This window comes from Carettochelys insculpta, chromosome 5, assembly GCF_033958435.1.
Source record: "Carettochelys insculpta isolate YL-2023 chromosome 5, ASM3395843v1, whole genome shotgun sequence".
In the NCBI taxonomy this organism is placed as follows: Eukaryota; Metazoa; Chordata; order Testudines; family Carettochelyidae; genus Carettochelys; species Carettochelys insculpta.
The window spans coordinates 63,748,400-63,762,279 of NC_134141.1; the positions used below are offsets into that span (position 1 = coordinate 63,748,400).

The 13,880-nt window shown below is 45.2% G+C and overlaps 1 protein-coding gene across 3 annotated transcripts in view; it reads right to left on the bottom strand.

Annotated features, from left to right (window-relative positions):
• The window catches only part of CAMK4 (calcium/calmodulin dependent protein kinase IV), a 280,889-nt gene extending 267,725 nt beyond the window's left edge, over positions 1-13,164 (bottom strand). For all 3 annotated transcript variants that reach the window (XM_074995233.1, XM_074995232.1, XM_074995234.1), the window contains exon 1: positions 12,884-13,164. In XM_074995233.1, the coding sequence (XP_074851334.1) occupies positions 12,884-13,026 (143 nt within the window). In that variant the 5' untranslated portion in view covers positions 13,027-13,164. The remainder of the gene's footprint in view (positions 1-12,883) is intronic.
• Between the last annotated feature and the right edge of the window lie 716 nt (positions 13,165-13,880).

Consider the following 13,880-nt stretch of genomic DNA (forward strand, 5'->3'; position numbering starts at 1 on the left):
AGGTGTCTGGTGGTTGCTCAGGGGCAAAGTGGTCTTCCAAGAAGATAGAGAATCTGCCATTGATCCATTGATCCTGACCCACAGCCAGCTCTGGGACTGATTTAGAAAGGAGTTACGTCGTGATCCTGGCTGTGAGTGTGCTGCTGGCATCTATCTGTCCCCATGCTGCATTCCAAGGGCCAGTAGGGCACCATGCCACCTCACCAAACTATCATGAAGCCTGGCTGGCTCAATGTCCAGACTCACTTAAAGTCGTCATAAAATCATTCTTATACCTGGTCTTCCTGTATATGTGCTTTAGCCTCTTCATTCACTTACTGCACTGATCACCTGTCTGGAAACTGCTGAGCTGTGAGCATTTTGAGCTCTTTGTTGGTATGTGTGGTCATTCCTCGTGCTTTTCTTACTGGTCTCACTCCAGATTCACCAGCTCTTTCTTCCCGGCCATGCAAGCACAGCTACTCGCTTTCCAAAAGGTTTGATCAGCTCAGTCTCCATTTCAAAGCCTGGAAGGTCTCCGATACTGCACTGGCAGATCCGCCATTGGAAGACAATGGGTAAAAACTGACCTGAGATGTCACTGTTCACAATGGGCGGGGGGGGGGTTGGGGGAGGGCCTTCCATTTGCAATGAAGTGCACTGCACGTTGTCAGAACAGAGAGGACTAAGGAAGTTGCCTCAAAGGATTCCACCAAGTAATTCCTAGAACCCTAGTCAAAATGATGTCATGGCTACACTGCAAAGCAATACAGCCAAATTCCACATTGACCCAAGCACAGACCCTCCAGCCCTGTAGGGTGCTGGGATCAAGCCCTGGATTAGGGAAACTACTATGTGCACACAAGGGGGGCAGTGGGGATCGGTGAGGGGAGAGCTTGCTTGCCTTGAGCTCTGGCTTATGCCACTGCGCAGACTTGCCCTGAGCTTTGCCCTGACAATATTAAGTATTGGGTCTTCAGTCCATACATACCATCATACAAAATACTGGAAGAGCTGCTCAGAAACCCCCTTTTTTGTATTTAGAAAACTTATAAAAACTCTGATTGTACAGCTTTATGATCGGTGCCGTATCATCTCTTTCCATTATCCCTTGCCGAGGAAGTTCAAAGGGGATGCTTACGTAACTTGCAGTGTGCTGTAACCTCAGAGGTTACAATTCTTTCCTTCTTCAGAAAGCCAGAAAGTGAGCTACAGCAAAAGAACTTGAGACTTTAGAAATCTAGTCTTAGAAAGAAAGATAGCTTTTTATTCCACAGCAATAAACAAGAGACCACTCCTACGACTCCTACAATAATTAATAGATGCCTGGCAATAACTATACTTATTGATGTCCTCTTGAGCAAACAAATGTTTATACATGTTCATGTTGTTTTCATAAATTTAACCCTAAAATCATTAGGCGAACGTACTTTCCCAATTTAAAAATAAAGATACGTATAAATCCATTGGGTTTTAGTAATCTAATGCATTTAACTACAATAGACCTAGAGCATTTGATAAGTGTTGTGGACTTAAAATGACAACAAGCTTCTATGTCTTATTTCCAACAGTGTTTTTATTCTTTCATTGTGCTATCAGTTAAAGGTAGGAGAATATCTTTTACAAAGAGGTCTAAAGATCCTTTATCTTGATTACAAAATCTTAATTTGACATTAAAAGGGAATTTATATTAGATATGGACTTTGTAGACCTCAGACACTCTTTCAATAATCAAAAAACAAGAATGTCCATGAATCACAAATTCTCTGTGATGTCCAGGACACGTTAGAATAATTCTATTATGCCACTCCATGAGGTAACCTAGGTGAGTTCTACTTTGTTTGCCTTGCCTTGGAAAATTCTTCCAGCTGGTGGGCCAGCTTGAACAGATGCCTATACTAGTGTACCCTTTAAGTTCTGTGCTTGGGCGGCCATACAGGAGAGAGTCAGACTCCACTCAGCTGATTAGCAGAGTGCCCACAACCACCTGGTGATGCACATCTCCACATAACTTGGTGCACATAAAAAATTCATTCTGCACATGGATGGAAAACAGTTTGAAAAAACCTTGGTCCTTACTGTAATGTGCTGTGCAATAATCCACCCTACAGCCTCACTACAGGAGATATGGGCCTAATTTGAAAACAAACTCTGAGTTCCTGGCACAGGACGACCTGGGAACAGTCTGTGGGTAGTGATGATCCCTTTTGAATTAGAGAAGGAAGACAACAACTTCTCAAGGCTGAAAATTGGTGCTGATGGGCTTTGGAAAGAGTTTCATTCAACTGTCCTTTGTCAAAAGAATAATCGCCCTGAAAAGGCCTTTGGCAGCAAAGCAGGAAAAATAAGAGAAAGCAAAATGGGGAGACCACAAAAGACAACACTCACAATCAACCGCCAAAAGTTTCCATATACTATGCCTCATGTGCATCTCTATAATGAGAGCATGTCACAGAATCCTGGGGTCTGATTCCAGACAATGAAAAAGGAAGATTCTGGAACAGAGCTGTTAGTTTTAAGCAACAACAATTACACGGACAGGCATTTCCTGGGAATTAATGACTAGCTGGTGAAGTAGATGGCAAAAGGCAAATGTGAGGATCATTAACCTTTGGCCAGTCATTAATTCCCCCGGAAATGCTATTTGTCAAGCTTGTCATTTCTATTTTTTTTAAAATATAGAACATCTGGAACACCATGAACCAGAGACAGGACCACTAATGGATGGAGAGGAAAGGCGAAGTCTGCTATCTTACTCCAGTTGAGTATTCCTTACTTCAAGAGTAGACTCTTGGAAATCAGTGGCATTTCTGAAAGAATGGAGGACTACTTGACATGAAGAGCGATGGGAAATTTAAGTTCTTAATGAAGTGAATAAGTAAAACTTTAAATCTCTAGCAGCTAATTACCAAATATAATTTCTGCTACGTGGTGACGGCACACTACAGGTAGATGCCCTGAGAATGAAATATACATCACTGTATGTACCTACCTCCTAATACCGACAGGGGTTCTATAAGCACAGCTTAGAACAGACTCATGTGTTTGCATCTCTTTTGCCCACTGGAAAGGTCAGTCTGACAAACTCTTGTAGTTACAAAGCTGTACCATAAGTGACTGGCCTCCACCTGGATATCAATGACAGATGGCTCACACTAAGGGAATTAGGCTGATCCACTGGATAGTAGACCAGGCTGGAAGAGGAGGCAGCCTACTTTGTACTGCTGGATTTGTTCTTTAGATTACCACGGCCAAGTCACTCAGCCCTCTCCACACCATCTCCCAACCCATCTCTTGGGGTCAGCTACCCTCCTCTCCAACGCATTTTGAGATCTACAGCAGAAAAGTGCTGAGTACTTATTACTTCAAGGGCCACCACTTATTGTTGGAAAGGGTAGGGTTTTTTTTTTTAAATCTGATCATTTTCTACACCAACAAGCCCCAACCCCCGCATACCCATCCCATTCACTGTATTTTTATTATTAATGACCTGGACGTGGGACTGGATTGCACTCTCAGGAAGTTTGCAGATGGCACTAAGCTGGGGGAGAGGTAGATACGTAGGAGGGTAGACATAGGAACCAGAGTGACCTGGATAAATTGCAGGATTGGGCCAAAAGAAATCTGACGTGGTTCAACAAGGAGAAGTGTAGCGTCCTGCACCTGGGGCAGAAGAATCCCAAGCATTGTTATACACTGGGGACGGATGGCAAAGCAGCAATACAGAGGAAAGAGACCTAGGGGTTACGGTGGATGAAAGGCTGGATATGAGTAAACGGTGTGCCCTTATAGCCAAGTAGGCTAATGACATATTGGGGTGCATTAGGAGGAGCACTTCGTGCAGATCTAGAGAAGTGGTTTTTCCCCCTCTATTCGGCACTGGTGAGGCCACATCTGGAATACTGCATCCAGTTCCCCCGCCCCCCGCCCAATATAAAAAGGATGTGGATGTGCTGGAACAGGTTCAGCAGAGGGCATCAAAAATGATTAAGGGGCTGGAGCACATGACCTATGAGGAGAGGCTGAGGGATTTGGGCTTGTTTAGTTTACAGAAGAGACGACTGAGGGGTGATTTAATAGCAGCCTTCAACTTCCTGAAGGGGAGCTCTAAAGAAGATGGTGAGAAACTGTTCTCAGTGGTGTCAGACAGCAGAACAAGGAGCAATAGTCTGAAGTTACAGAAGGAGAGGTATACTTTGGATATTAGGTAAAACTATTTCACCAGGAGGGGGGTGAAGCACTGGAATGTGTTGCCTGGAGACGTGGTGGATTCTCCATCCCTAGAGGCTTTTAAGTCCCAGCTTGACAAGATCCTGGCTGGGATGACTTAGTTGGGGTTGATCCTGCTTGAAGCAGGGAGCTGGACTAGATGACCTCCTGAGGTCCCTTCCAGCCCTAGGATTCTATTCTATGCTACCTCGTGCAGTTATCTCCAGCCTTGCTTATTCATGCATCACAGGCTTAGTCACAGACATGGAGATATCTGAGCGGGTCTATACATCTCTTTTATACCATATAGGGCTCCATCAGACCTAGGGCAAGCACAGGTCCGTCTGGCACAACTAAAACAAAATGCCTTGCATTTCCTCCTATAGGTCTTCTGCAATGAGTTAGAGAAACAGATTTGTTAGCTCTGGACTGCAGATTATAAAGCTTTTGCAGAATTTCTCGAGTCTTCTCACATCCTAATGTAAACGATACAACTCTATTTTTTCAGCTTCTGAAGCTAGAAACATCTGCAATATTTCTAAGATTTTATTTTTTTTACCCCAAAGGAGAACTATTAATTTTTCATGTGAGAAATACAAGTTTCCTACATAACTTTTTTTTTTTTTAAGCCAAAAAGACAGACAATGGCTGGAACAAGTAATGCCATACAAATAATAAAATAAAAGCTGTTCTCTGGGTAGAAACATTCTCCATTTTAACAGTCCTTTCATCAACACAAACGAGCTGTTAAAAATATACGGAAAGATCCACCTACAGCAACCATTTCAAACCACCTCCAAACACTAATTGAAAGGTTCACAGCACAAGACATTCTGCACATTAACTAATAAGAGTCCAGTGTATTGATACAACATAATATTCTGCAAATGTTGCCTAGGCAGGTTGTGCAATCTCCATCACTGGAGATATTTAAGAGTAGGTTAGACAGATATCTATCAGGGATAGTCTAGCCTCTAGAAGGTACTTGGGTCTGCCATGAGGGCAGGGGACTGTACTCAATGACCTCCCGAGGTCCCTTCTGGTTCTAGTGTTCTACGAAACAAGATATAATCGGTCACTATTCTGTCACTGCCCCCTCAGAAATCCTAATTCTTGAGTAAAGAGCACTTAGTGCCGCCTCCCATGTATCCTAGCTCTATATAGGACAAATGAAACGTTTATCTGGCACACAAAATAATAATATTTTTCAGGCAGTGTGCATTACCTTTTTTAAAAAAAAATATGCATGATAATAGAACTGGACTTGATAAATGCTAAAAAATATCAAATGGGTTTTGTGTTTATTGCCCACATAGCACACTTTCAATTCAGGTTCAATGGAAAATAAGTATCTGCAAGTCCCAATCAGTAGTCAATTTCATTTAATTTGAAAAGCTTTGCTCACTTTACAATGTAAACACATTATATTTTATCACATAAATTTAGGGCTCATGGAAGGCACCACACACTGCACTGAACTTCTTAACTATTCCCCACAGAGCATACAGGAGCAACGTCTGCGTGATGCTCCACCGATGAGCTTCAGGCCATGCCTGGAGGAACACAGCAGGATCAGAAGAGAAAACAAACATTCGGAAGCCAACAAAGTTAACAGCTGTTTGGTGTCCACTGGAAATTACTGCAGACTAATAAACTCATTTCACACAGACTGTGTTCTAGCCAGGACACAGTAACAATACTTCAGTGTCAGTACTAACCAGATCTGACTCAAAACAAGCAGAAGCTACATTTTCCATTACTCACTTCTTGAGACGCTTCTATGATTTAGAACAAAAAGCAGTCAAGTAGCACTTTAAAGACTAGCAAAATGGTTTATTAGGTGAGCTTTCGTGGGACAGACCCACTTCTTCAGACCATAGCCAGACCAGAACAGACTCAATATTTAAGGCACAGAGAACCAAACACAGTAAGCAAGGAGGACAATTCAGAAAAAGACAGTCAAGGTGAGCAAATCAGAAAGTGGAGGGGTGGGGGGGAAGGTCAAGAATTAGATTGAGCCTATAGGGGCTTGTCTGCATACTTGGCTCAATCTAATTCTTGACCTTCCCCCCCACCCCTCCACTCTCTGATTTGCTCACCTTGACTATCTTTTTCTGAATTGTCCTCCTTGCTTACTGTGTTTGGTTCTCTGTGCCTTAAATATTGAGTCTGTTCGGGTCTGGCTATGGTCTGAAGAAGTGGGTCTGTCCCACGAAAGCTCACCTAATAAACCATTTTGCTAGTCTTTAAAGTGCTACGTGACTGCTTTTTGTTTTGATAGTGTATAGACTAACACGGCTTCGTCTTTGTTTTTGTGATTTAGGTTCCTACTCTGCCCAGACTTTCAATGATGCTAAGGTGAAGCTTGATAAGGTATGGATGGCATATTAAGATGAAATCCTGATCATGCTGAAGAGAACAGAAGTCATGATACTGACTGGGATTTCAGGATTAGCGTAATGGCAGCCGTGCATGATTCGAAAGTGGCACTTTCAGAATGCGTGCCCCCCGTATAGACAGGGGCCGTTTGAAAGGACCCTCTGACTTTAAAAGCCCCTTCTTCCTAAAACCAAACTGCGGCCACCATTATGCTAATGAGGAGCTGCATAGTCATGTCACTGCATCATTAGCATCTTCCCCACTGCCTCATTAAACATGCCCCCTCCAAAAGGAGGGGGCATGCGTAGACACAGCCTAATGGTCTTTAAGAGTTAGCAAGCCAATATTATGGTTAAGAGCAGATCAACTTCAGTGCTGCTTCAGAAACGCATCTTCTTGCAACTACAAGTGGCCAGACACATCTGTGTGTTGATGTTGGATTGAAAATTGAAAGCACGAATGTATGAGGCCATTTCTGACCTTAATGGCACTTCCCTACCATCCCACTGAAATTGAAGGCTACATATTCCACAAAGCAACAAAGCATAGGATTTGACTTGTGACATTTGGATTTGGATGCTATTAAGATGTTGTCCTTAACTGACCAGCCCTTAGAATGTGAATTAGGGAAAAGATGTAAGAATTAAGAAGATCTTTGTACCACTAAGAACATACTTCTGAACAAATAGGTAGTAAAAACTGTAAACAGGGTTGAAACTGTTAATTTTTTTTTTTGTTTGTTTTTTTGAGACACTAGTTTGGGAGCTGCCAGACATTCTAACTGTACCAATTGCCAGTCTATGATGCTTTTTTGCTATAGTGACGTTTGCTTTGTTAATTGATATTAAGATCCAGTCCTTCAATCCTCGCGAATCAGTTACTTCTCTATTTCACTGCAGCTTCAATAGGACTTCAACACACACCAGGGTTTGAGGTGGCAACAGGAGTTCCACTAAGGAAGTAAATGACTTTTTAAATTTCTCTTTTGTGTCTTTGTAGTACAAATTTATTCTGAATTAACCTTTAATTAATGGAAAGTGTACAGTTCCTACACTAACGGCCATGTTATTTATCCTGTCTGTACCTAAAATTGTATATATTTCTCAGATATAGAAATAGTATTTGTGAGCAGAAAGCCAGATCCTGAAAACACTTCCAGGACAGTGCTCATGACTGCAGCTTCAGTGCGCCTACTCAGAGAAAGCGTCAGAGAATGATACTTTAAAGCACTTGATCAGGCTGCTTTGATAAGTACTTAATTATTTATAGATGACACAACTTAGGACAGAACTTTGTCAGTTGGAGACTGATGGGACAGAAAGGCCAAACTCCAAAGCTACTCAGTTGTCAGAGCCAATTGGTACAGACTCTACTTCAAATACTTGCACGCTCCAAAAATAAGCCCATGGGAGTGGAGGGAAGAGAGTTGCCTGGCAAAAAAAAAATAACTGAACACTGAATCAGTATAAAACAAGGCATCAAACATGTTCAACATTAGAATTGGGACAGTAGTGTTCTTTTAATACAAAGATACTAGTATTGAGCCAAAGGTCTAGATTATGAAGCCAACTTGAAAGTATGGACATATCAGTTACTAACTATGAGGGCAAAAATCCTACTTATCTTATTCATGAAACTTTAGTGGGGCTGATTGGATTAGTAAGGAAAACAAGATTTGGATTACCTCAGAGCTTGTGAGGGTATTTTGTACTGCAGAATAACATATCGTTTGCATCTGATGAAGTGGGTCTTTGCCCATGAAAGTTGTGACCCAAAATATCTGTTAGTCTGTAAGGTACCACAGGACTTCTCGTTGTTTCTGGGGATATGGACTAACACGGCTACACCACTGATACCATTGTTGTAAGCAAAGATTGTTTCAAAAACAAAAGACCAGCCAAACACAAAATCTGAATGGTATGCTTATAGTTTAACACCTTCCCAAACAAACCGAACTTCTCAACTGGGCGCACCCAAGCACAGACGGTACTTGTCTGTACAACATATAGCTCTGGGGGGGAACTGTTTATGAAGAGGAACTATAACGCTGTTCTGTGAGGTTTTGTCACATGAAGTGCAGCATGGTGATATGACAGCAGACTTTACCGGTTTAGAATTTCAAATAAGATGTATTATTAATCTTTCAAACACACCACAGAAAAATAACTCATTTCTTTTATAAAAATAATGCTACTGTAACAAGTGCTGTTACCTGACTTCAGAATTTCCTTTCAATTACAGCTACATAGCAGCTTTCACAACCAGGACTATTAATGTAAGACATTATCACAGCTCACTCAGCATCACTAAAGGATGGTGGAGTCACAGCAGACAAGTACTTAATCTCACCCTGCATGTTGTCATTAGAGATGTATGCCTGGGTACATACAAGGGAGTCAGGTGCTGCCGCACTGTGTGTTGGAATGCCTAATTTCTAGGTGCCTTGCAAAAAACAAACAAAAAGAATCACAGGAACAATGTTGCTATCCATCAACCCTGTTTTAGGCACCTAGGCTCTAAAATACAATGAAGAGGTAGAGATGGATGCCTCAGAATGTGACCCACAAAAGCCAGCACACTAGATAGGCAGCCCATTAGCAGATTCTGATAACAGAGCACATGCTAAGCCCCATCCCTCACAAAACAGCAGGGATGGTGTCCCGAGCCTCTGTTTGCAAGAAGTAGGAAATAGACTATGGGCTGGATCACTTGACGGTTACCTGTTCTGTTAATTCCCTCTGAAGCACTTGACACGTGGCTGCTGTCAGAAGACAAGCTACCCGACTAAATGGACCTATGTTCTGACACAGTATGGCCATGCCTATGATGGAAGACCTAAGGTTGGGCTACAGGGAGGTGCCTCTTTCTGCACAGGTGAGTCCCCAAACCAGAACGCCTTTCCTGGAGTCAGTTAAGCACCCATGTAGTTTCTTGCGATAGCTTCACCCAAGTGACAGCAACTGTGCCACGCCCACTCACCTGATTGCTTTAACCACTGCGCTAAAAGTTTTCACATGGGATGAACCTGGATGTTCCACAATTCCCTCTTCCACACAGGGTAGAAAAAAGGATCTGAGTGGGGAATCTTCTCTTCAGAAGAGAGCTCTTAACTGCTGAGCTACAGGACATTCTGATGTGCTGCTCACTTGGTCTCATCTCTTGAAGTGGTTCCACCAGGGATAAATAATGAAAAGGATTGTCTTTCCCTGTCTCATCCAATGACTATTTGATGTTTATCCTCAGTGAAACAGTCATTGGGCACATCAGTGTGACACTTAACCCGCTCATTTGGACACTGGAGACAGAGTCCAGCCCCCTCCCCCCACCCCCGCCTTCACTCTCTCTTTCATTATTTATCCCCAACGGAACAGTTTCTAGAGGAGAAATTAAGGGAGCCCCACATCAACATATCACAAAGGTAAGGGCTATAACCACCCAGCAAAGAAGCAGAAGGCTCCCTCTTCAAATCTCTTTTCTGTGGAAGGGAACTGAACGTGGGTATACCACACCCTAGGTAAGTATCCTAACCATGGGACGAAAAGTTCTAACTGGGCCAATACCACTGCCTCATCCTGCTCTGGGAAGCATTTTAAATGGGACTTGACCTGGTAGACAGTCTCTGAGAATACTTACCAGCTCGCCAAAGCAACTGGTACTCCAAAATCATAAGCATGGTAGATTCTCCATCCCTGGCGGTTTTTAAGTCCCAGCTTGAAAAGGTCCTGGCAGGAATGACTTAGTTGGGGTTGATCCTGCTTGAAGCAGGGAGCTGGACTAGATGACCTCCTGAGGTCCCTTCCAGCCCTATGATGCTATAGGCATGTAGCAAACTTCAACACCGACAAGATTCAGAGGTATAGTAGTGGGAGTTCTCTGGACCACCATGGAGGCAAAAAAATGGGATTTAGGTGTTTAAATTGGGGTTTAGGCACCTAAGTACCTCTGTGGATTGGAGCCTGAGTGCTCAGGGCTTTCCCAACGCCCAGCGGAAATACAATGGGAACAGCTGCTGTGCAACAGTTCTCAGGATGAGAACCTTCATGAGGATTACACTAATAAGACTACACTTTAAATGAAAAGTTAGCTCAGAAGGTTTCTGATGACAGTTCATGTGTAAGTGATAATCCAGTGCTATGTTTTGACAAGGGGAATAACTCGACAGATTTGACCAGAAATCTAAGAAAAATGTATATTAGCTGTTGGTTCTGCTTACAGTCAGTACAATAGGAATATTAACATTTTGTCATTAATTCAAGATACGGGGTGCATAAAATTTGGCCTTTAGAACAAATTATATTCAATACAAACAAAAAAAGTGAACCCACAGATATTTTTACAACTTAAATTGCTTTTTCTAAATTCCACCGAGTATCAGAGAAGTCATTTGTTACATTTTCTCCTTCCTCTTCAAATAATCTCTTTATACAAATCTCAATTGCATAAACTCTGTACCTGATAAGGTGAGGTGGACCATTCAAGACTAAACACAAATATTTATGTTCCTAGTACGCTACAAGTGTAGTAGGTTATGATCAACATTGCTGCAGAACGTTTTCATGGGATATTGTAAAATGCACATTTTTACCAGAAAGACATACTGGGCAAGATACAGAAAACATACAACTCACTGATGCTGCCACCTACAGAGTATTAGCAAATGCTATTCTGTCAACGTTATACACACAGAATATCATTCATCGAATCTCTTGGGGGCAAGTTATTACTTATTATATGTGCTAATATCATTCCAGAATGTGTGACAAAAAGGGAAGAATGTTAGCTAAATACTCAATAGCCAGTAAGATTTTAAAAAACACGCAGGCTCAAGGTTTTCATTTTTCTTTCAGTTAAAAGCATTGTAATTACACAAGTACCTCTGTGAATAAGCTGACACAACCCCACTGACGTCCGTGGAGGTTCTCCACTACAAGATAAATCAGATCAACTAGCTTCCTACTCTGAAAAGTTTGACAAATCATCTATGCCCGTTATACAGGTTATAGTATCATCAAGTCTTTTACTTTCTCCTTCGAAATGCAATGTGATCTGCTGATAATTCTCTATCAATAGAAAAATTCTACACGGATCTAGAAGGCAAACAGCACATATGAATGAATTTGTACCAAACATCAGTTCACTCAGATAACACCACTTACTAACTTGCATAGCAGCAATTCCTAATGAAAAGGTGCAGTTTGTTCGCAAAGGGCCTGTTCGTAGCCTCATTACTTCAGCGGCAGTTTTGTCTGAGCAAGGACTGCAGCAGCTTGCCCAAAATCATGCAAGTGTGTCCAGCGCAGACTGTCAATTTCCTCTCCCAATGGCAGAATCACAAAAATGCTCAATAATCACTCTAGACAGCACTAGGTCCTGATTCTGCAAGCACTGACACGGGTAACTCTACTAATGCCAAGGGTCCATAGGACTGGGCCACCAGCGTGTTTTTCTTATGACGTTAACTGATATCTGCCTTTCAGCATAGGACTTGCATGCCTTTTGTTCTGAACTGAATTGGTTTTCTGCATATGCACACCTCTCAATGGGCAGGCCCCCAGCCAGCACACAAATACACACACCTCTTCCCACATGGTTTACCACTTAACTTTCTCAGCAACTGCACTCAAGTTGCATTCATCATCAAGCCTCTAACTGACACGACAGAAGCACGTGCCTCCTCTTGTGCTCCCCTGGTACAGAAGAGCCAACGCTGAAACGTGGTAAATACTCTAAACCTCACAGTGAGCAAAAAAGTGCTGCTGCAGTTGCAATGTCCACATCTCAGACTCGTTCTGGTGCCGTCTATGGGGGGGGGGGCAACAGCTCTACACGTGGCTTCTTAGGAGACAGGTGAGCTCCAGATGGTACCTGGCCACATTCTCTCCCCAGTAACAGCAAAGGGAAGCCGAAGGGTTTCGGCTCTTCCTTTAGCATTAGCGCTCCATGCTTCACATCCCGGGGCTCTCCCCTTCCCAACACGCCCGCTTCCAACCCTGCTGGCAACCGGCTTAACCGATGCATCCCCCTGCACTACCCAAAACCCCCGGACGCAGCCTGGCCCCTAAGTTTCCTTCCCGGGGCGCCTGTCTTAGAGAGCAAAACCAACCACAAAGTCCCCCACGGCTGCAATCCTCACAGCCCTGCCCCCGGCCATAAAGTCTCCCATTAGCCCATCTGGGAAACGCCGCCCGCAGCCGGCAGGGATGAGGCAGCGGCGGGAGGGAGCCGCTCCCGGGCTCTGCAGCAGCGCCAAGAGCCAAGCCCCCGCCGGCTCGGCCACTGGTTGCACCGCGTGGGTTGGGTCGGACCCCGCCCTTACCGTCCCAGCTCGGACTCCAGCTCGAAGTAGTGGGCCAGGGTGTCCTTGTTGGAGCCGTCGATCCAGTAATCCGGCGCCGCGCCCCCCGCCCGGCCCGCGGCGGCGCTGCTGGCGGACGAGGAGGGCATGGTGACTTTCAGCATGCCGGGCTGCGCCTTCTCCGGCCGGGCTGCGGCAGCCGGCTCCCTCCCGCGGCGCTGCGCTGCGCTGCGCCCCCGCCTGGCGCTCAGCGGCGGCCGCTGCCGGGCTCCAGAGCGCGGCGCTGCCAGGCAAACTTCCAGCCGCGGGAGCCGCCCGCTGGGGAGGGGCCGGGGGCGGCAGCAACGCGCACGGCGGGCTCGGGCCCCGCAGCGCAGCCTCGGCTCGGCCCAGCCCCCCCACCGCTCCGGCGCTGGCGCGGGCGCGGGGGCATCCAGGGCGGGGAGCCGCCTGCACAGCCGCGTCCCAGCCGGGGCCGCGATCAGCTGAGCGAGCGCAGCGCAGCGCCTGCCGCCAGTCCACCAGGCTGCCCGCCCGCCGTCCCCGGGTCCTAGCGCGCGCCGGTTTCCTCGTCAGCCTGCGAGACGCCCTGCCAAAAGGGAAGCAGCCGGCTCAGACCCGAGCCCCGCAAACGGGTGCAGAGCCCCCCCCCCACTGCCGACCCCCCCGTTTTCTGTCCTTCGCCCCGCTCGGACGAGAGAAACCAGCCGCCTCCTTTCACCGCCCCCCGCCCCCGTAGTAGTGACAGGCATTTGCACACTCTCGTGCAAGGCCGTCCCGTGCCAACGTGTCCCCTCCGCATTCCCGGGCCGAGCCCGCCTCGGAGCCCTGGGACTCAAAGGTAACTCTGCGCTGCGCGGCAGCGTCCCTTCAACTAGAAAGGATTTCGCTCCGAGCCCCGCCAACAGGGTCCCAGTTCTGCAGCTGTATATTGCTACTGTTGAATTATATTCACCTGCAGTAGAGCCCCTTGGGTTTTGCAGCACAGACTCAATACTAGAATTGTGGCCATGTTTAG